General features: G+C 47.8%; 2 protein-coding genes across 3 annotated transcripts in view; one reads left to right on the top strand and one right to left on the bottom strand.

Moving 5' to 3' along the window:
• The window catches only part of CDH23 (cadherin related 23), a 655,553-nt gene that overhangs the window by 130,874 nt on the left and 504,056 nt on the right, over positions 1–20,623 (bottom strand). For both annotated transcript variants that reach the window (XM_056799300.1, XM_056799301.1), the window contains exon 28: positions 2,291–2,351. In XM_056799300.1, coding sequence (XP_056655278.1) covers positions 2,291–2,351 — 61 coding nt within the window. The remainder of the gene's footprint in view (positions 1–2,290; positions 2,352–20,623) is intronic.
• On the top strand, positions 10,801–16,433 carry C1H10orf105 (chromosome 1 C10orf105 homolog). The gene is made up of 2 exons (XM_007505634.3): positions 10,801–11,035; positions 14,727–16,433. The coding sequence occupies exon 2, from the start codon at positions 14,732–14,734 to the stop codon at positions 15,152–15,154; it is 423 nt and encodes a 140-aa protein (XP_007505696.1). The 5' UTR covers positions 10,801–11,035; positions 14,727–14,731; the 3' UTR covers positions 15,155–16,433.

Below are 20,623 nucleotides of genomic sequence, written 5' to 3'. Positions count from 1 at the left end.
TGAACTGTGCTTCCAACATGGCGGCCTCCATCATCCAGATCAGCAGTGCTGGTGAAGTTGCACTAGGGACTCTAGGAGAGGAACCCTAGGAAGTCAGGGGAACTCTAAGACTGGACAGAGGGAAACCAGCTGGAGAAAAGCATTTGTTGTTCTGAGGTATAATTTTACTAAGCTCACCAGGTCTGGTGTTTGTAATGAAGGGGGCCCTAGTCATCCGACCTGGAAGTCTGTTGGGGAGGGAAAGAAGAAGGAGTAGAAGGCCTATGGCCACAGGGAAAGGTTTCCCTTGGGGTATGATCACACTTTATGGGGCCAGGGGCCAGGGCACAGACTCCATTCAATTCTGGGAAATTATATTAACTACAGCAAGCAGGAAAGTGAGGTGTGTCCTTGTAAAGAAGGAGCTTCCTCTAGTTAGAGATCAGAGCTGAAAGGAGAGCTCTGTTAGGAGATGTGGATGTCAGGAAAACATTCTACTGCCCTGAAAGTTGGAGGGGTATGAGAATCACTTGGGTCATGGTCAACATGGACTCTTTAGGGAAAAAAACACCCCTTTAAATGAAAGAAAATTTAAATTAAAAAAATCCTTATTGTGTATTGATTCCAAGGCAGAAGAACAGTAAGGGTTAGGCAATGGGGGTTAAGTGACTTGCCCAGGATCACATGGCTAGGAAGTCTCTGAGGCCACATTTAAACCCAGGATTTTGGCTCTCGATCCACCAAGTCACCTAGTTGTCCCCCAAAAAGGATTCTTGAGAAATATTGGTAGAACAGCTAGGACTCTCAGAGGAGTGAGACCTCTGTTTTGAAAGGGGCATGACAAGGTTCCAACTTCTCCCCAAATTCCTCTCTTAACTGTTAGAACTTGGAGTCAAGAGAAGTTGGGGATAATGGACAACCAGTGTCTACCTTGCCTCGAAGAAGAGAATCTAGGGATATTGTTTATAATGGTGAAGAGAAGCCATAGCACTTTAAGATTCAATTCTCTGATCAGACAGAGAAGTCAAAGAAAGAAGTTTGGGAGCTGCCAATTTGGCCCTCTTGGCAGAACACTGAAGACCAGAAGGGACCATTAGCACAGGCAAGTTCTCAAGAGAAAAAGAAAAGACAAAGAATGCTGGGTATGGATGCATCCATATGTATGCCTTAGCTGTGTGCATTGGTGGATCTAAGTAAAGGTGGCTGGCCAGCAGGCAGGTGTCAAGGCCTTGGCAACCATGGCAATGCCAAAACAGAGCCATGATGTCTTTGCTAATGTTGATGTGTCTTGAGTTCATATAAGGTGGTCCAATGACATCACCTGACTGGGAAAGAGTAGGGAGAAAGATGGGTTGTAGGGGGAATGGGTGGGCTAATAATCTGCGAAAGGAAGGATCTGGCTGTCACTAAGAATCCTGACATGGGCTCCATCCAGACTGGCCTCCTGAAGTCATCCTGTAACAGTAGAATTAACTCAGGTTTCTGGGTGGGTGTTTCTAAACTGGCGTGAAGGTGGAAAGAAAGCAAGAGAGTCTGGAGAGACCTCTGTGTGGCAAAGCCACAACTCTGGCAGCCAATTAACTGGGTGGACTTCCCTAGGGGGCCAGGCTTGTGTTCTCCTACATTATGTTTTGGAGTTAGGGTTATATAATAAACTATGAGGAGGGGGTGGTGGCAGTCTTAAGGGATACCTAGAATGGCTTTAGTTGTGATGATCCTTTAGATCATAAGGTTAAGGACGGCTGTGTCCTTGCTAACACCTTTATTCTCCTGAGTATGCATATGTCAGGGGTCAGAGCATCCTTACAGCCCATCAGAGGTCATGGGAAAATCTTGATGTTGGCTCCAAGAGCTCAAGGTTCCCAAGAGACCCCTGAAGCACTGAACCTTTGCAGGATCAGAGGGATTGGGCAAAACTGAGGGTCCGGGAAGAAGGAAAAAGAAAACAATAAATTAAGAATTTACTAAGCACGTACTATGTTCCGGGCACTGTGCAAAGATGCTGTAGATACAAATTTGTAATTGTAAATGTCTCTCTCTCTCTCTCTCTCTCTCTCTCTATATATATATATATATATATATATATATATATATATATATATATACACACATACACACACACGTGTGAAGAATTACATACATGTGACTGAAAAGTTTATTCTTTTTTCTTCCTGTCATGAACCTTTTCATGGGTATCTGTAAATTATAGGAAGTTGAGACAAAGTAGGGACCTTTGGGGTGGGGTACTAATGTGAAAAACCAGAGGGGTGATGATCCCTGCCCTTTAGGAATCAAGGTCTGTAATGCTTACCATGGAGGATACGGTACCACACACGCCCATTATCGCCCTCATCTGCATCCGTGGCCATCAGCTGGAGGAGGAAAGATGACATGAATTCTTAAATTTAGACCATTGTAGAAGAAATGACTTTTATGGCATTCCTTTTCTTCCTTGCCTCTCTCTATTGGTCCTTTACCCTCTTTAGGACCTGACCAGAGAGGGAGTTTGGAGAGATAAATGTGTCCAGCTCATCTCCTACCACCATAGGGGACTGACCAGGATCCAGAACTCCTACACGCATGCACAGTGTGGGCTCTAGGATAACTCTGGCGGGTCTTAACCCTTGCTGCTAATGTGGGGTGATGGATTGCATATGGAAGCAGGTAGAATCAAGGTGGGAGAAAATAAATGATGAACGAAGGAAGCCTTTAAAGGGCCGTGAGAGTCTCTGCAAATGTTTTAAGCCCTCAACCCTAAATTCCTTACCCTTCTCAGTGCCCTGATATAATAGCACCACTGAGTCACTTTCCTGAGCTGTGGAAGGAGCGTGCTTAATGCCTGCGCACCTGCCTCAGAGTAGCAGCCCTGTCATAGTGGGCAGATCACTAGGTTTGGGGTCAGGAGAAGCTGGACTTGCTGCTCCCCTGGGGTGATGCTGTGCTATTTAGCTGCTATGTGCCTCAGACAACGCAGCGCCCTAGGACTAATCTACTCAATGGTAGCCTGGATAGAGGGAGTTTCTACATTGGAAATTCTCCCTGCAAATGGAAAAACAAATCCTCCCTCCTGGGGCGGTTGTCAGGTATCACTCTTACAAAGAGACATATGAAAGTGAACTGGAAGGGATTAGGGGTCATCTAGTCCAACCCTCTCACCTGGAGCCCAGGGAGATGCCTAAAGTCCCAGCTAGGATTATTATTATTATTGTGATTAACATTTACTCGCCACTTGAAAGCAGGGCTTCTTAACCACTTTTGGGCTCCAGATCCTCTTTGGCAGTCAGTCTGGTGAAGCCTGTGGCTTCCCTTACAGAATAATGTTTTTAAAGGCATCAAATAAAGTATAGGATTGCAAAGGAAACCAAAGGTTAGTTATGATTAAGATGCCATTTTTTTCCCATCCAAGTTCATGAGCTGCCTGAAATGGATTCATCTCCAAGTTAATGATCTTTGCTTTCAAGTTTGTTTTTTTAATATATTCCCTCATTTGAACCACACAAATACCCTGCAAAGCAAGTACTATATAGATATACAGAAGTGATATATCAGAGACTCCCAGGGGCAAAGTGAAGTTGCCCACAGATCATGTCAGAGGCAGAATTTGAACCCAGAGCTCCTGATTCCCAAGCTAGTGTTCTTTTAACCAATGCATTCTTTTTCCTTAGAAGAAAAAATGATAAAATCTTAATGTTACTACTAATTGCTTAAATTCATCCAGTTTTAAAAAAGTTAAGTTGGTCTTAATAAATAATAGGAATTAGTTAGGTGCACTGATTGATTTGGAGATCCTTCAATGCATCTGATTATTGAATATAGGACTATTACTATCCCACCTGAAATCATTGCTACCTTTGCTTGCTCTAGAAGATTTGGGGGGTGTTCCCATAGACTGCTCCCATTCTTGGAACCTCCCAGGGCTCTCCTAGTTACCACAGATGGCCCCATTGCATTCAATGGCTCTTGGTGCTAGAAAAATCAAGAATTGGAGGGTATCTTCATTGGGCACCTCCTCTAGCCAATAACTCCATAGAAATTCATTCTCTACAATGTCCCTGATAAAGAATAATCCAGTCTCCACAGAAGACCTCCAGGGAGGGGGATCTACTCTTTTACAGGGCAGCCCTTTTGACTTGTAGCCACCCTAATCATTAGGGAGATGTTCCTAATAACGCCAAGCTTCTATCTGCCTCTCTGCACCTTCTCTCCCTTGCTCCTGGTTCTGTCCTCTGGGGCTAAGAAAGGCGAGCCTCATCTTGCTTCCAAAATAGCCCCTCACCTACTTTATGTTGCTCTTCTCTAGGCTAAACATACTCATGTCCTCTAACCGATTGGAGAATGATATGACCTTCAAGCTCCTCACCATCTCAGTTGCCCTCCTGTGGGCACATTCCATTTTGTCAACATCTTTCTCCAAATGTGATGTCTAGTCCTGAAAACAGTAGCTTACATTCAGACGACACTTTGTACAAAAACACGTACAGACTCATCTCTTTTGTTCTTCACAACAACCTTGTGAAGTAGGAACTACAATGTTATTCTCTCCATTTCACAGATGAGGAAACATAGAAAGGTTTTTAACCTTAGAAAAGTTAAAAAGTTTCACAGCTAGCCAATGAGAGTGCTGAATCCAGGTCCTCCAACTCATTGATAACAATGGCGGGTAACGGGGCTTTGGACCAACTTAGGAAATTGTTCTAAAGTACTGAAATTTACCCTAGGGTTGGGAATTTAAAGGACAGCTAACAAAAACTATACTCTAAGGAAAGATTGGAGAGGAGGATGGTGCTCTGGGGTTGGAACCATGGTCAAGCTGGAATGATGATGAGATAGTTAGAGAAGAGAAGGGAGGCTCCTGGCAGCTGGTGGAACCCACGCTCTAGACAGAGGTGGAAGGGAACCATCTGTGTCCCTCTTTCCTTGGCCCGGTGAGCTGATCCTATTCTCTGCCAACAGCATGGGTTGCCTTACAGCAGAGAATGGGACCCTTCAGCCTGGGTGTTAAGGCAAGAAAAGGGAGATCATGCCCCTGTTGCAAAGCAATCTGAGGAACACACAGGAGGCAGTGTGTGGCAGGGGAGTCAAACCACCCACCAGTACCATCTCTACTCAGATCCTGATGGACTTAGCCTAGGACTCTGAAGCTGAGAGTCCTGGGACTTACAATGACCTTAGACCATCAACTTTCCTTCTAGCTTAGCCTTCCCAGTCATTATTGAGAGGAGTGATCTCTTTGGAGAAAGGGTCCACCTTCCTCCCAACCATTAGTACCAACCACTAAACAAGAGCCACCAATGAGCAGTAAGCCCAAGAGCCCTGGGCATGGGAGTGTCTCCTACCCCACCGATCTTGTTTCTAGCTCACTTCCCAAAGCTGTCATCCTGAGAAGCAATTCCTCTAGAGTTGGGAGACGGGACCTTGCCAACTGCTTCTCCAGGGTGTGGAGCCCCCGTGTCCTCAGCAGAAAAGAAAGTTCCCATCACCCAAATACTTGACACTGCCAAGTGATTCAGCATCAGAGAGAGACATGGTATTATTAGTGGAAATGACATGAAAGGTGACACATTGCCATCTGCTTTGCTGCCATGTTCTAAGGACTGTGGGACCTTCCTGTCTGACTTGTAGCTGAAACCTAGATGTAGTCTCCTCCGTTATAATGGGTTATCTCTGATTTTGTTTGTATCCCCAGCGCCAAGAGTCACGTTTTCCATACAGTAAGGAATTAATAAACGATCATCCATTCATTCTTTCATTCCTCCTAGTGGGGAATTGTTCCTTCCTTACTAAGGATACCTCAAACTCCATCATCTGAGAGATTTTGCCTTTTCCCCACAAGTTTTGCTTCTTGAACTTGCCCAAAGCCTAGGGGGTGGGGTATGAGAACCAGCTGAAATATAGATGGGCCACCTATTGAGGGCATAGGGGAATAATTCAGGGACATTAGATCCTGTGTGTGTGTGTGTGTGTGTGTGTGTGTGTGTGTGTGTGTGTGTGTGTGTGTGTGTGTGTTGGTGGTGATAGGGTCGAGGATGATCCAGAGGGAGGGGAAACATTTCCTTAGGACTAGGAATCCTCCCCAGCTTTAGCATGGTCTGGCCAGGGAGAGGGATGGTGGGGTAGGGGCATTTCAGTTGAGACAAGGCAGAGGAAGGAGATGATTCTGAGTCCCCTTTTGTTGGGAGATATATTTCTCTTGCAGCTCTGCCCTCCCAAAATGTCTAACCTTGTTCTCGAAGCAGAAATGGGGCAGTAAGCTCAGAGCCAAGAGGGTCTAGAACCAATCAACTGGTAAACAAGTATTTATCAAAGACCCAGCACATGGGAATACACATATAAAGAGTGAAATAACCCCTGCCCTCAGGGAACTTATATTCTAGTGGCAGGGGGAGAGTACATACAGAAAAAAAATCAGGAATAAATACACATAAATTAAATACCAGGTGGTTAGGAAGTGTTCTCTCTTGCAAGTTTTGCTTCTATTTTTTATGGATATGCATCTGTTATCCAGCTGTTTTTCAGTTGTGCCCAACTCTTTGTGACTCCATTTGGAATTTTCCTGGTAAAGATACTGGAGTAGTTTGCCATTTCCCATTCCCGATCATTTTATAGATGAGGACACTGAGGCAAACAGGGTTAAGTGACTTTCCCAGGGCCAACACTGGGTCCTGATTCCAGGCCTTACACTCAATCCACTAAGTCTTGGGCAAATCACCTAACCTCTCAGCCTCAGTTCCCTTATCTGGCCAATGGGATATCTGAATCAAATGGACTCTTAAGTTTCCTTTAGGCTTGAAATCTCTGGCTTTGTCTTTAATGGGAAGCCATGTCTGTGTCTAAGAACTGGTCTAGCTAAATTCTGAGGTTCAATCAAATCATAAGGGGATTAAAGGGGAATGAGGATTCTTTTTCTATCATAATAATTCACAAAATCATCAAGAGAGGTGTGAGGGGCTAGTAATAGTCGCTGATTGAAAGTGTGCCCACATGGAAAGAAATCACCCATCCTGGAAGTACTCTGACAGCAGAATTCATGGTCTGAGATGGCAGCCCCCCTAGGAAAGTAAGGGGAAAAACCAGTCCCAGAGAATGATGGAGGGAGAAGGGTCTGGGGTCTACCCCGCTCTTTCCAGAGAGGACCTAGGGGAACCCAGCATCCCTTAGGTCCCTCCTCGCTTCTACAAGAACTGGAGGTACCCTAGCTCCCTTACCGATTGTGCTCCCTTTCCCTCCCCTTCCCTCTCAGCCTCCCCAGGAAGTCTTGAATACTCAACAGGAAGGGCTGGGGGACCAGAAGGAGGAAGCGGGAAGTTCCATCAGCCAAAGACCTTGAAGAAATCAACAGAAGGAATGGGACAATTCCTGCCCTGGGAGGAAATATGGTCCAGTGGTTCCACCTGGTGCCTCTGCCCTACACTGCAGGGCTCCCCTGACCAGAGACCTCCCGTTTGCTATCAGGCATTCATTATATTCCTCATTCCCAGGTTGAAAATGGATGGAAGTCCTGTTTACCATTTGGGCAATGTAGTCCCAGAAAATTACCAAAGTGCGTGATTACTAGTCAGAGTTCCCAGGGCATCTGCTATCTCCCATCTAGACCTCCCCCTACTCCCCAGGGAAAAGTGAAGACCTACCCTTCCTTAAGGATACCTACCTACACTCTGCCTGCCCCTGACTCACCCTGCTGCCTCCCCTCACAGATCTAAGTTGGGGGCACTAATCCCTGCACCCCAAGTCAAAGAATCATGCATTCAGTGTTTGAAGGGATTTAGGAGATGAATTAGTCCACCTCATTTTATAAATGGGGAAACTGAGGTCCACAGAGGTACAGCAATCGCCTCTTAAAATCCTTAGATAAAGTTCAAATACCTCATGTAAAAGACCTTTTCCAGTTCCCAGTTATTAGTGCGTTCTCTCTCTCTCTCTCTCTCTCTCTCTCTCTCTCTCTCTCTCTCTCTCTCTCTCTCTCTCCCCATATCTCCCATCTCTGCCTTTCTGTCTCCCTTTCTCTCACTCTCTGTCTCTGTCTCCCTTCCTCCCTCTCCCCCTTCCTCGTCTCTGTCTGTCTGTCTGTCTCTTTATCTCTCTGTCTTTTTTTCTCCCCCATCTTGATCTTACATTGAATTATTTTGTATTTTCAAATAGGTATATAAGTTGTATTCCCCCCCTCTCCATCTGAATGGAATTTGAGTTCCTGTACTTAAAGTTTTTTAATTTATGGGGGTTTTGGTCTTTGTAGTCTCAGGGGTCTAGCACATAGTAGGCATTTAATAAATTCCCAAAGTCACAGAGGCAGATTCAAATCCAGTTCTGATGACTCCATATCAATAAAAAATAATAATCATATTAATAACATACTAGATAATTTATATTTACGGTAGAGATATTATTTTTAAAATAATATTTCACCCCCAATAATATATAAAAACAATGAAAAAATCTCTTTCCTTCTGTCTTAGAACCAATACTGTGTATTGGTTCTAAGGAAGAAGAGCAGTAAGGGCTAGGCAACAGGGGTGAAGTGACTTGCCCAGGGTCACACAACTGGGAAATGTCTGAAGTCAAATTTGAACCCAGTACCTCCTGTCTCTAGGCCTGGCTCTCAATCCATTGAGCCACCAAGCTGCTCCCTAAAAACAAAATTTTAAAACATTTTTCTTTTTTAAGCTTTGATTTTCCAATTCTCTCCCTCCTCATTCCCTTCCCTCCTCTCCCATCTTTCCACCTTCCCTGAGACAGTGAACAAATCAGTTTTAACACAGTGGCTGATCACAGATGGGGGTGAGGCCAGGAAGGGCTGGGGGAGACTGTACTGCTGGGAGGGGAGCAGAAGGTCCTGAGGGGGAGCTGATGAGACATACCCAGATCCCTCCTCTCCTTCCCATCCAGAACTCTGCCCCCAGCCCAGACCCAGAGGAACCAGCTACTTCCCTGGGCAACCAGCCCCACTTCCCAGAACCTCCTCATGCAAACTGGGGCACATCCAGTGTGTGGCTTGTGTGACTCTGGGATGAGAGAAGAAGGGGGCAGTGGAGGGGGCTCAGCCCTGGGAATCAGAGCTCTAAGAGCTCCAGCAGGTGGACTCAGGTTTTCCCCCAGGTTCTGGACTGTCTGGGAGCCCCATTTCACGTCATTTAGAATTTGAGTGAAATAACTGGGCTGTGTGGCATGAGGAAAAGCAGGTAGGACCTGAAGTGTGGAAGATCTGCAAAGTTTAAATCCTTCCCATTGGCAGAGTAATGGTGGGCAAGAGAATTGATCTTTCTCAGCCTCAGTTTCCTCCTCTGTAAAACAGGGATAACAAGGGCACGCTTCACAAGGTTGGTGTGGGGGTCCAATCATTTCTGTCCATCGCTTTGCCACCCTGAGAGCCCCAGATCAGGGCCAGCCTTATTCCTGTTCTTATTTCCCCTCCTGGCTGGGCAGGCTCAGGCCTCCGCTAACTCCCATGAATCTCTGCCAGGCTCCTTCGCGGGCCAGCCAGCTGTTGCCAGGGGCAGCTGCTACACTCTGGCTTCTGTGGGAATGAGGCTGAAGAAGAGTCAGGGATGGGGTGTGTGTGTGTGGTGGGGGGAGTGAGTGTGAGGGTGGATGGGGGAAGGGAGGGGTGGCTGCCGCCTGGAGGGTCTCGGGGAAGGGCCACCCAAATCGAAAAGACTTCAGCTTGAATCCCCTTCAAGCATCATCTCCTTTGCCTGTCAGGCGCCTTGGGCTGACTGTTGTGGAGGAGCCCTTCCACTGGGAGGGGGGGGAACGGGAGAAAGAGGGCAGAAACAAGCTATGGGATGCTGGGAAGCAAAAGAAGCAGCCCATGATGTGTGGGGACAGGGGGCCCCTCCCAGCCTCCCTCCTCCTCCCTCCCTCCCTCCCTCCCTCCCTCCCGCCTTCCCAAGGCCCACTCCCTCAGTAACCTGGAGGCTGGCAGGCGCTGAATAGTCAGTCAGAAGCAGACTGTACCATTCAAACTTTCACCAGGGGAAGGTGAGAGCGCTGGCAGCTCTGGAAGGGCTGAGAAAAGGACTCCTTCTCTCTCCATTCTGCCCTTCTCCCCTCCATATTCCTGCCCCGAAGCCAGCTCGACCATTGCCACGGACTCCCCCCCAAGGGAATGAGGGAAATCATGGCAGTCCCCTAGCCTGGGGGCCCAGATTGCTCCCAGGACGGGCTGGAGAACTTTCCCCGCATCTCAGCTGCCATCCCTACCCCATTGCCCATCCCCTCTTCTTCTTTCTTTCCTCTAGACTCAGGACCAACTGAAGGAGAAGCAACAATATTGGGAGGGAGGGGAAAAAACAAGAGGGGGGAAGAGAGAGAGTAAGAGGGAGGGGGAGGGAGAGAGGGGGAGTGAGGGAGAGAGAGAGACAGAGAGGGGGAGAGAAAGAGGGAAAGAAGAGAAAGAGGGAGGGAGAAAGAGAGAGGGAGGGCAGGAGGGAGAGAGAGACACAGAGACAGAGAGAGAGAAAGAGGGGAGAAGAGAGAGAGCAAGAGGGAGGGAGAGAGAAAGAGGAGGGAGAGAGAAGGAGAAAGGGGGAAGAGAGAGCAAGAGGGAGGGAAGCAGAAAGAGAGGGAGAAAGAGGGAAAGAGGAGAAAGGGGTAGAGTGAGAAAGAGAGAGAGAGAAAGAGAGGGAGAAAGAGAGAGGGGGAAGAGAGAGAGGGGGGAGTGAGGGAAGAGAGAGAGAGAGGAAGAGGGAGAGAGAGAGGGAAAGAAGAGAAAGAGGGAGGGAGAAAGAGAGAGGGAGAGAGAGAGGGAGAGAGAGAGGGGGGGAAGAGAGAGAGAGAGAGAGAGAGAGAGAGAGAGAGAGAGAGAGAGAGGGGGGGGGGCATACTTTATCCAACTCCTCAGGATCGACAGAACTAGGGGGGCAAAAGGCACCCCAAAGCTCAAAACAGAGCAGGCCTGGGGCAGCTAAAACTCAGCAGGCCTCTTCCAGAGACCCAAGAGGAGATCACCGAGAGGAGAGACTGGCCATCCATCTCCAGGGACCACTGGGGAGCCTCTTTCTTTTAGAGTGACTGGGACGGGGTTTCATTGTCCAAGGAAGCCTTTCAGCTGAGAGCAGAGGTCAGTTCCCCTTTATCCCCTGACTCCACTCTGTACCCTAGAAAGAGCCACCAGAGGTTTGGGGGACAAGAATGGATTGATGCCTGGGTTCTCTGGCTTGGGCAGGGGGTGGCAATGAGACAGAGGGGAAGCCCAGATACCACCCCTTGGCAGAGATATACTGCAAAATTCAGAGATCCAGAAATGTACCCCCAGATCTGGGGCACCCAAAACCAAGGGCCCCTTTTCCCAGCACTCCTTGCTTCATTTGTCTAAATAGTGTCCCTGAAAGAAGGCCTGAGAATTGGGAGTTTCCAGCAGATTCACTTGGGGGAAATCACTGAGGAAGGAAGATAGTCTAGAGACTCAAACTGTCCACGGGGCTGGCCCAGAGATGGCAAGTGTAGGGATGGGAAAGCTACCCAGCGGCTTCCCTTGGCCCCCAGACCCACTGCCCCCTGAGACTGGCCTCCTCTCTTCCCTCTCTCCCAGGGTTTCCCCTCCAGGGACATCTGTGGTGCCGGTCACCAGGGGGAGACTAGAAGGGAATACAGAGAGGGTGGCCCCGCCTGAGCCAGAGCAGAGCCTCTGGGAGAAAGTGGCTTTGTATTCTTGTGCTGCGTGGTGGAGGGGACGGGCATTGGACTTGAAGTCAGAGGATCCGAGTTCCCAGCTCTCTGACTGTGAGCTGAGCACATCCTCTGACTTCCCTGAATCTTAGTTCCCTTATCTGTAAAATGGGGGCAACAATTCTTATCCTGCTGAGTTCACAGAGGACTACTGGGAGGAAAATATTTAATGCATGTTAATGTGGGGCGACTAGGGAGTGCAGTAGATATGGCACTGGGCCAGAGTCAGGAAAGATTCATCTTCCCGAGTTTGAATTTGACCTCAGACACGTACTAGCTGTGTGACCCTTGGTAAGTCACTTAACTCTGTTTGCCTCAGTTTCCTCATCTGTCAGATAAGCTGGAAAAGGAAGTGGCAAGTCACTCCAGTGTCTTTGCCAAGAAAACCCCAAGTGGTGTCCCAAAGAGCTGGATGCTACTGAAACAACAATATAAATGGGTACAATTATGCAAATGTTTCTGTACTATTTCACTAGTTACAAGTAATTAAAAAAATGTTGCTTTCTGTCTTAGAATTGATACTTAGTATTGATACTAAGGCAGAAGAACCTTAAAGACTAGGCAATGGGGGTTAAGTGACTTGGCCACAGTCACATATTTAGGAAGTATCTGAAGTCAGATCTGAACCCAGGTCCTCTAGCCTCTGAGCCTGGCTCTCTACCCATTGTGATACCTAGCTGCCCCATAAGTAATTTTTATTTATTCATTAAATTCTGATAAATTAAATTCATTTCAGTTATAGATGAATTCAATTTCAAATGTAAATGATAAACTAATTTCAAATATAACATTCATTTCAATTCAATAAAATAAAATTAAATTCAAATAAATTCTTACTTATTCATTAAATTAACCCAATACAGATAAGTGGATCACAGACAACTGAAAGGAACCTTAAAGGTCATCTATTCCAATCCTTTCATTTTTTAAATAAGCAAAGTGATTGAAGAAGAGTGACTGATCACAACAGACAAGAAAGAGGAGAGAAAGGATTCAAACCTAAGTCCTGTGGGTTTGAAAAGCTTCCTTTTTTTTTTCATTTTTTATTGTCATGCAAAACCCACTTCCATATTGGTCCTTGTTGTGCGAGCACACTCATATACAACCAAAACCCCCAAATACCAGCTTCCTTTTTACTGTACGCTGCCTCAATTATTAGAAATCACTAGGAGGAGCAGCTAGGTGGCAGAGTGGATAGAGCCCTGGGCTCAAATCTGACCTCAGACACTTCCTAGCTGTAGGACCCTGGGCAAGTCACTTAACTTCCATTGCCTACCCCTTGCCCTTCTGTCTTAGAGACTGAGAATTGGGAATTTCCAGCTGATTCACTTGGGAAAATGACCAAGGAAGGAAGATAGTTGAGAGACTCAAACGGTCCTCTATGTTGGCACAGAGAGGGCGACCCAGAAGCTGGAAGGGTTAAAAACAATTTAATTGGAAGGGGGCAGCTAGGTAGCCCAATGGATAGAAAGATGGTTCTGGAGTTGGGAGGTCCTGGGTTCAAAAATGGTCCCAGACACTTCCTAGCTGTGTGACTCTGGGCAAGTCACTCCACTCCAATTGTCTAGCCTTTGCAGCTCTTCTGTCTCGGCGATGATACTAAGACAGAAGGTAAAAGTTTGAAAAAAGAAAAGAAAAGAAAAGAAAGAAACAATCAGGAGTTATTTACTGATGCAGACTGGGGCCTCCCCCTAGAATCTTCCTGAGAAACACCATTGAAGGGATGGTGGGCCAGAGGGGCAGCACCCCTAGGTGCTCCCAACATCACACAGGCTCCCTTCCAAGTCAGTGCAAAGGAGAGAAGCTGGCAGATGCTCCCCTTGGGGAGATTCTTCTTCCCTCCTTCCTCCTCCCCAGCTCGCCATAGGAGATAAGCCCTCCTTTTTCTGAGCCCCCCTGGACCCCCTTCCCTACGAGAAACGAGCAGCCAGCCAGGATTTGAAGGGAGACCAGACCGGACTCTGGGCTCGCTGCCGGAGAGGTGGAGGCCCCCGAAATGCCAGACAGACATCAGAATTTCCACAGGGCTTGAGCTGGGAGAGCTGGGCCACTGCCTGGAAATGATCAGAACGAAGAGGCTCAGGGGGCTGACGGCTAGCTTGCCTTTGGATGCAGGGCAGCAGAGGCTCTAGGCAGGGCTAGGAAAGGAGAAGCAGGACCCAGAGTTTGCTTCTGATGTGATGGGTGAGTGCTGAGGATGGGGGGCTGTGGCCGGGGGAGACGGAGGAGTAGGGAGGCTGGCCGCCCCTTTAGTTATTAGGACACATTGCTCTGGCTCTTACCAGGACCCTGGGAAGCTCAAACAAGATGGTCAGCTAGCATTTAGACAAAAGTAAATAAGAAATCCCAAATTGTCCTGAGACTGGAACTGCCCTGGGCTGTCCCCTACGGAAGCAGGTGAAAATGAGGATTACGGATGCTTGCACCCCTCCCGTCTACTCAAGCTAAATATCACGGATGAGGTTAATCGGTTGTCCAAAGCCAAAAATCAGTGAATTTTGGTGATGCGACGGCTTCCTTCCAGGAGCAAGGACAGTGGAGAGGCGCCTATCACAGATCACAGCATTTATTCTTTAAATTTTACTTTATATCTTAGAATTGATGCTAAGTATTGGTTCCAAGGCAGAAGAGTGGTAAGGGCTAGGCAATGGGGGTTAAGTGACTTGCCCAGGGTCACACAGCTGGGAAGTGTCTGAGGTCAGATTTGAACCCAGGTTCTCCCAACTTCAGGACTGTCTTCCTCTACTGAGGTACCTAGCTGCCCCCTAGGACGTTTTCTTTCAGGCCACAAGAACTGATTAAAAAGTTCTGATTCTACAGAGAATCTCTGTGTCTTCCATATCCCATATCCAGCTCTTTCTGGGAACTCTAGAGAAAGATGGTGGGAGAGTTGATAATCTTGGGCCCAGAGGCAGGAGAACTGGAGTTCAACCCCAGTTCTGAAAATTTATAGCTGTGTGACCTTTGTCAAGTCATGTAACCCCTGAAATCTTATTTCCTCATTTGTAAATTGGAGATAGACAATGCTTAAACAAGATGGTGAGGAATGGTTTCTAAGACCTTTTATTATATATGGCTTTCAGAAGAGATGAACACTGAGGAACCGAACCACAAGAGCTCCCCAACCCTTGGCCTGGTTTTCTTCACCAACACAACCTCCGCTGAGCTTGCCTCACCCAGTCCATGGCCCCCAGGGGAGATACCACAATCTCTGTCCATCATCATTGCTCTGGCCTGCATCTTCCTTCTGCTGGCAACTTTCCTGCTCTTTGTCACCCTCTGCAAGCCGGCAGCCATGGACCCTTCTCGCCACGGCCCCCACGAATGCATGCCCTACCACCCAGAGACGCCCAGCGAGCCCCAGCTCCGATTCTGGAAGCGCCTTGGCTCCCTGCGCCAGTCCATCCATAGCTTTCGTCGGGGCCGGCCTGGCTCTCAGCACCCCGGGCCGGCCATCCACCAGCCCCTACCTGATAGGGATTGGGGCTTCATGGAATCCACCAAGATGTGATGTGGTCGAGGGAGGAGCTGGAGGTCATCTAGGTTCCCTCAGAATGATGGGAAGAAGGTGTGGATGGGGCATCCTCCCCCAAAGCCGAAGCCTGTCTCTACTCTGACCCCATAGACTCCCAACTCAACCCTTCTACCCATAGGCCAAGTCCAAGAAAAGCTGAAAGTCCTCAGACTCTACCAACCTACCCCAGGTACAGATCTGCAATGGGGTTCCTTGTACTTTGTGGACCAATTCTTTTGTTTCCCACTGGAAAGCCTACCCTATCCAAGGACAAATTGGAGAACTCTGTCCAGGCTAGCAGGATGTAGCCAGCAGGTAAAGCAAGGATGCCCCTTAGAGATAGATCCCTTTGCTAAAGGGCCACTGTTTTCTGGAAATCCCATTTCAGGTTTCCCGACTTCCCTTTGAAAAACAATTTTTTGTGTATTGAAGACATAACATTCAACTTGTCCTTCCAGAATGCCTCCTTCCTAGCTTCAGGGGAAAAGTTCTGGTAAGAGTCCAAAGTCATCATTTGGTCCAAAGGTTTCTTCCAAACAACGTCAAAGCCTAAGGACTCCTGGGAAAGCTCTATTCCCGGAGAGACTAATTGAATTCTCGACTGGTCCAAGCAGTCCAAGAGATGAGGATGAGTGAGGGCAGGCACAAATCAGCTCCCTTCTTCCTCCTGCCCTAGGATGCCCATCAGTCCACTTCTGCCATTGCAGGAGAACTGCAGAGAGCAGGCTGCAGAAACTGGTATCCTTTGGCACTTGGGGCAGAGGACTTTGGTGACCAACGGGCACAGACAGCAGAGGACTGTGCTACCTCTATTAGGAGCCGCATGTGCTATCTCAAGGAAGTTAAAGAAAGACCCTGGCTTAAAGGACAAGCTCCCAATTGCCCCCTCCTCTCTCCTGCCATCTCCTTCCCGCCGCAGCAATGGGCAAGGCTACATGGGGAAGGGAAGAGGCTGAGCTTCCCAGAGAGGAGGTAATCATGCTGGTGATGCCTGGCTGCTCCTTGTTGTGCAGCCCTGAAGCTGGGAAGCTAATCAGTAGGAATCCCTCTCTGCCACTGGGGGGAGGGCAGAGGGGAAGGTAGCAGTTGCAGCTGGCATGGAATGGCTTGATTGAAGGAGGAAAGGAGAACTTATTAAAGGTTTTGAATGTGGCTGCAGGGCTGGCAGGACTCGGAGGGAGACACCTCCAGCTGGAGCCTCCTTAAATGTAGGGAAGCCCAGATGAAAGGCCAAGCCTGTCCTCCGTACCAGCAATAAAGAACCTCTTTTCCTGTTTTTATTCTTGGTGACTCCAGGACGGATGGATGGATGGTTGGGGGGTGATGGAGTGGTCTCCCTGACTCCCTGGAGAGACCCTCTGCTGGTGCCGCACCCTCCCTTCCCACAGGAGGGACAGAACTAGGGGGGCAAAAGGCACCCCAAAGCTCAAAACAGAGCAGGCCTGGGGCAGCTAAAACTCAGCAGGCCTCTTCCAGAGACCCAAGAGGAGATCACCGAGAGGAGAGACTGGCCATCCATCTCCAGGGACCACTGGGGAGCCTCTTTCTTTTAGAGTGACTGGGGTCAAGCTTAGCCACTCCTGGGGCTCTTGGTTGATAGCACATGCCCCAAGTTTCTAAGTCAGAGAGAATAAAGCACTGACCTGTCTTCTCCTTTTACCTGTCTACAATGCTCAGATACCTTTTTCACAAAAGAAATGAGACCTGAGACCTTTCTTCCTTCTCTGTTCATCCCCTATGCAGCTGATTTTCCTAAAGTTCAGTTCTGGCCAGGCCATTCTCCCTCTCCAAAAACCTCCAGTGGCTCCCTAGCTATATAGCAAATGAGATATTTGTAAAGTGCCTGTTTGGCATACAGTAGTCACTTAATAAATGTTTATTCTTTAAAATCTGGCTTCAGACACTTCCTAGTTGGGTGACCCTGGGCAAGTCACTTAAACCCCATTGTCCAGCCTTTACTGCTCTCTTCTGCCTTAGTACATAATACATAGTATTAATTCTAAGACAGAAGTGTAAAGGTTTCAAAAAATGCTTGTTCCCTTTCCCTATTGCCTATGGAACCACATATTAAGTCCACTCAGTGCCTGCCATTTAAAGTGCTTCAGGATCTGATCCTGCCCAGGCTCTTTTTGCACATAAGTCTCCTGGGTGCCTGCTTTGTCCCAACCAACCATCCTGGTGCCCTTGCTGCTGCTCATTCATACTCTAGTCATCCTCATCAAAGTGTCTCCACACTGGCTTGGCATCTGGGATGCTTTCCTTCCCTTCTGATTTCTTCCAGCTCAGCTCATCCCACACCAGGTTTCTGATCGCCCACGTTTCTGGTGCTCTCCCTCTCACCTTCCCAGTTGCTCTGTATTTCCCTCAGGTATATCTTGGACTTACTTATAGGGGATGGACACCCCACCTGGCACTTCACTGGTTTAGGGAACTCACAGATTTGGAGATTCCCTCTATCACATTCACTGCTGCCTATAGTAGGAGGTGCTTAGAGAACTTCAATTGTTGGTGCTCAGGGTTAACCATCCAGTATGGGGCAGATAGGTGGTACAGCGGATAGAGTGATGGGTCTCGAGTCAGGAAGATCTGAATTCAAATCCAAACCCAGATACTTTCTAGCTGGGCAAACTCTGGGCAAGCCACTTAACCCTGCTGGCCTCAGTTTCCTCATCTGGAAAATGAGCTGGAGAAGGAAATGGCAAACCACTCCAGTACCTTTGTCAAGAAAATCCAAACCCCAAATGGAGTCATGAAGAGTCAATGACATGACAGCAATGTGCCTGAGGCACAATCTGAATCTAGGTCTTTTTGGTGATGAGGTCAGCTGTCCATTCACTTCCTTACGTATATATTTTTTCCCTCAAAAGACTAGTTATGCTCCAGGGTGCCTGAGGGTGACAGAAAAATGCTTTCCTAAGACCCTGAATGTGTCCCCACAATTATGGCTGATGGAAGGTTCAGAGGTCATGCTCTCTCAGGTATAACCCAATCCTTCTCCATGTTCTTGAATCTAATAGCGCTTCTAAGAGTCAGAGGTAATTTAGTCCATCTCCCATTCAGTGTAGGAGCTTCCTCTGCAGCACCTATGAAGAAGATTATCTAGCCTGTTGGGATCCTTCCAGTGATGGGGAACTTAGTTTCTCATGAGTCAGCCCATTTCACTGTTGGTCAGCTCTATGACTAGGTCAGCATCTAGGATGGATTGAACATCCTCCTTTCTGCTGAGCCTGCCTCCCTCCCTTTGACTCCCACTCACTGCTTCTACTTCTGCTCTCTGGGCTCACGCGGAACAAGTCTATTTCCTCTTTGAATATCAGGAGATGAGACCTCTCCTCTCTCCTTGGGCTTCTTCTGCTCAACCGTTCTCAGTTCCTCCAACTAGTCCTTGTATGAAATGTTTTCAAGTCCCTCATCATCCTGGTACCCTCCTTCTGGCATATTCCAGTTGAATGACATCCCTCAAAAATGATACATCCAAAATGGAGGCAGCATGGTAGACGGGGGTTGGATTGGGGTTCTCATTGGGAGAAAGGGAGGATCTTTTAACGCAAAATGTTCCCTGAACTTAGGATCACAGAATTTTGGGGCTGGAATGGATATCTCAATGCTTGTATGTCTTGGGGGCTTTGTGGGACCCTAGAGCACATTCGCCCCCTCTCCTGTCTTGGCCATTAAAAACAAACAAACTTGACCTGTGACGTCATTGGTACAAAAACTTCCAAAAGGTAAACTCCCTCTACCAATGTAGAAAAACACTGACTCTGCCATCCACAGTCTTAAGAGAGTTTCTTGGGAGGTGCAGAAGTGATAAGAGGAGTCAGTGTACACCAGCAGTAGGACCAAGAGTCTTTCTGATTCTGATATTGGCTCTCCATCTATTACGCCACATTCCTCTGAGTTTCATCAATAAAGTCACCTAATTTAAAAATTTTTATACTCTTACCTTCTGTCTTAGAATTCATACCGTGTATTGGTTCCAAGGCAGAAGAACGGTAAGGGATAGGCATAGTTAAGTGACTTGCCCAGGGTCACACAGCTAGGAAGTGTTTGAGGCCAGATTTGAACTGGGTCCAGGCCTGGTTCTCTAATCACTGACCACCTTGCTGCCCTTACATAACCTAAATTTAATTGTCCTGGTTAATCCTGATAGTATTGGCTGAGCTTATTCTATAGGAAGCACCAGCCTTGATTGCCATTTGGGGGAGCCTCTCCTCCATGAATGGTGTCTGTCCATTCCCCAGCTGGCTGGCAGTGCCTGCTGCATGGCCTTCTGTTCTCTGCTGGTCACCTTCCTTTCCGCGCAGTGCCTGGGTGCCCGTCACAGGGGGAGTAGGCTGGAGACTGTCATATATTTATATCTAATCATGATCTCAGCAGATGTGTCTGGAGGCACTCTTTCAATAAGAAGGCGTCAGGATCAATCAGGTAGGGGCGTCTTAAGATGTGTTAAGAGGCCCCTTTCAGAGGCTGGCGCTGGCACGGTGTCAGAAAGTGACGGGCAGGAGGACGAGGTGCTGCTTGCAGCTGTAAGTGACACCTGAGCTCTGATTAGGAAATGTCACCAGCCGCTCTCGTTTCCTCAGGGAAAAGACGCTCCCCCATTAGCGCCTCTGCCCAGCCTTTTACTTTCTGCTCAGCCTGAGGGAGTGTCATAGGTTTGGGAGAGAGGGGAAGTGTGTTACTAGCCTGCAGCAATAATAGGCAACACTCGAGGGGCTCTGCGGACTTCAGGCTGCCCCGGGAGCCCCTTCCTCAATCAGCCCCTTTGTCTGTGGTCTAAAGGAAGCATGTACAACTCATAGCGCATAATTACATGTTATGTTTATTAAACTGGATGGGAAAAGGGTCTGGGGACCCTATCGGGGGCTCTAAGGACCTGGGTTCTAGTAGTGCCCCTGTGTGATCAAAGGGAAGTCATTCAACTTTTTCAGTATCTCAGATGGAGAGAGTTTCCACACCAGGAGTTTCCCTGTTGATATATATTTTTTTCCCAGGTGGAGAGAGTTTCCACACCAGGAGTTTCCCTGATGATATTTTTTCCCCTTCTCATTCAGCAGGCATTTATGAAGCACCCACTACAAAATCACAGGTCCAGATCAAAAATTTAAAAATGCAGGCATGGAGAGAAACTAGAGGTAGGCTGTAACCAAGTAGAGGGGAGGTAGCTTTTGAGTTATATCCTTCTCATGGACATCTAGTTAACTAATCTCATTATCTGGGACACCAAGGCAAGTTCCTCAGACCACATCCACCCATCACTGTGTGCAAGGGAGCTCTCAGGAAGCCGGGGTCATTCTCAGGCTCTGCCTATTTTAGGTCACCTTGATTTCAAGGAGTCACCTGGGTCTGACCACTAAGTCACCAGGGAATCTTGGGTAAATCATTCAGTTTTATGTCTTTCCTTTTCCCTTTTGGGAATAAGGGAAACTAGAACTGTTGCTCCCTGTTACTTATATACTTTGAAGG

The sequence above is a fragment of the Monodelphis domestica genome, chromosome 1 (assembly GCF_027887165.1).
Source record: "Monodelphis domestica isolate mMonDom1 chromosome 1, mMonDom1.pri, whole genome shotgun sequence".
Taxonomy (NCBI): domain Eukaryota; kingdom Metazoa; phylum Chordata; class Mammalia; order Didelphimorphia; family Didelphidae; genus Monodelphis; species Monodelphis domestica.
The sequence above is the reverse complement of the archived record's forward strand: the minus strand, read 5'-3'. Positions and strand labels throughout refer to the sequence as shown.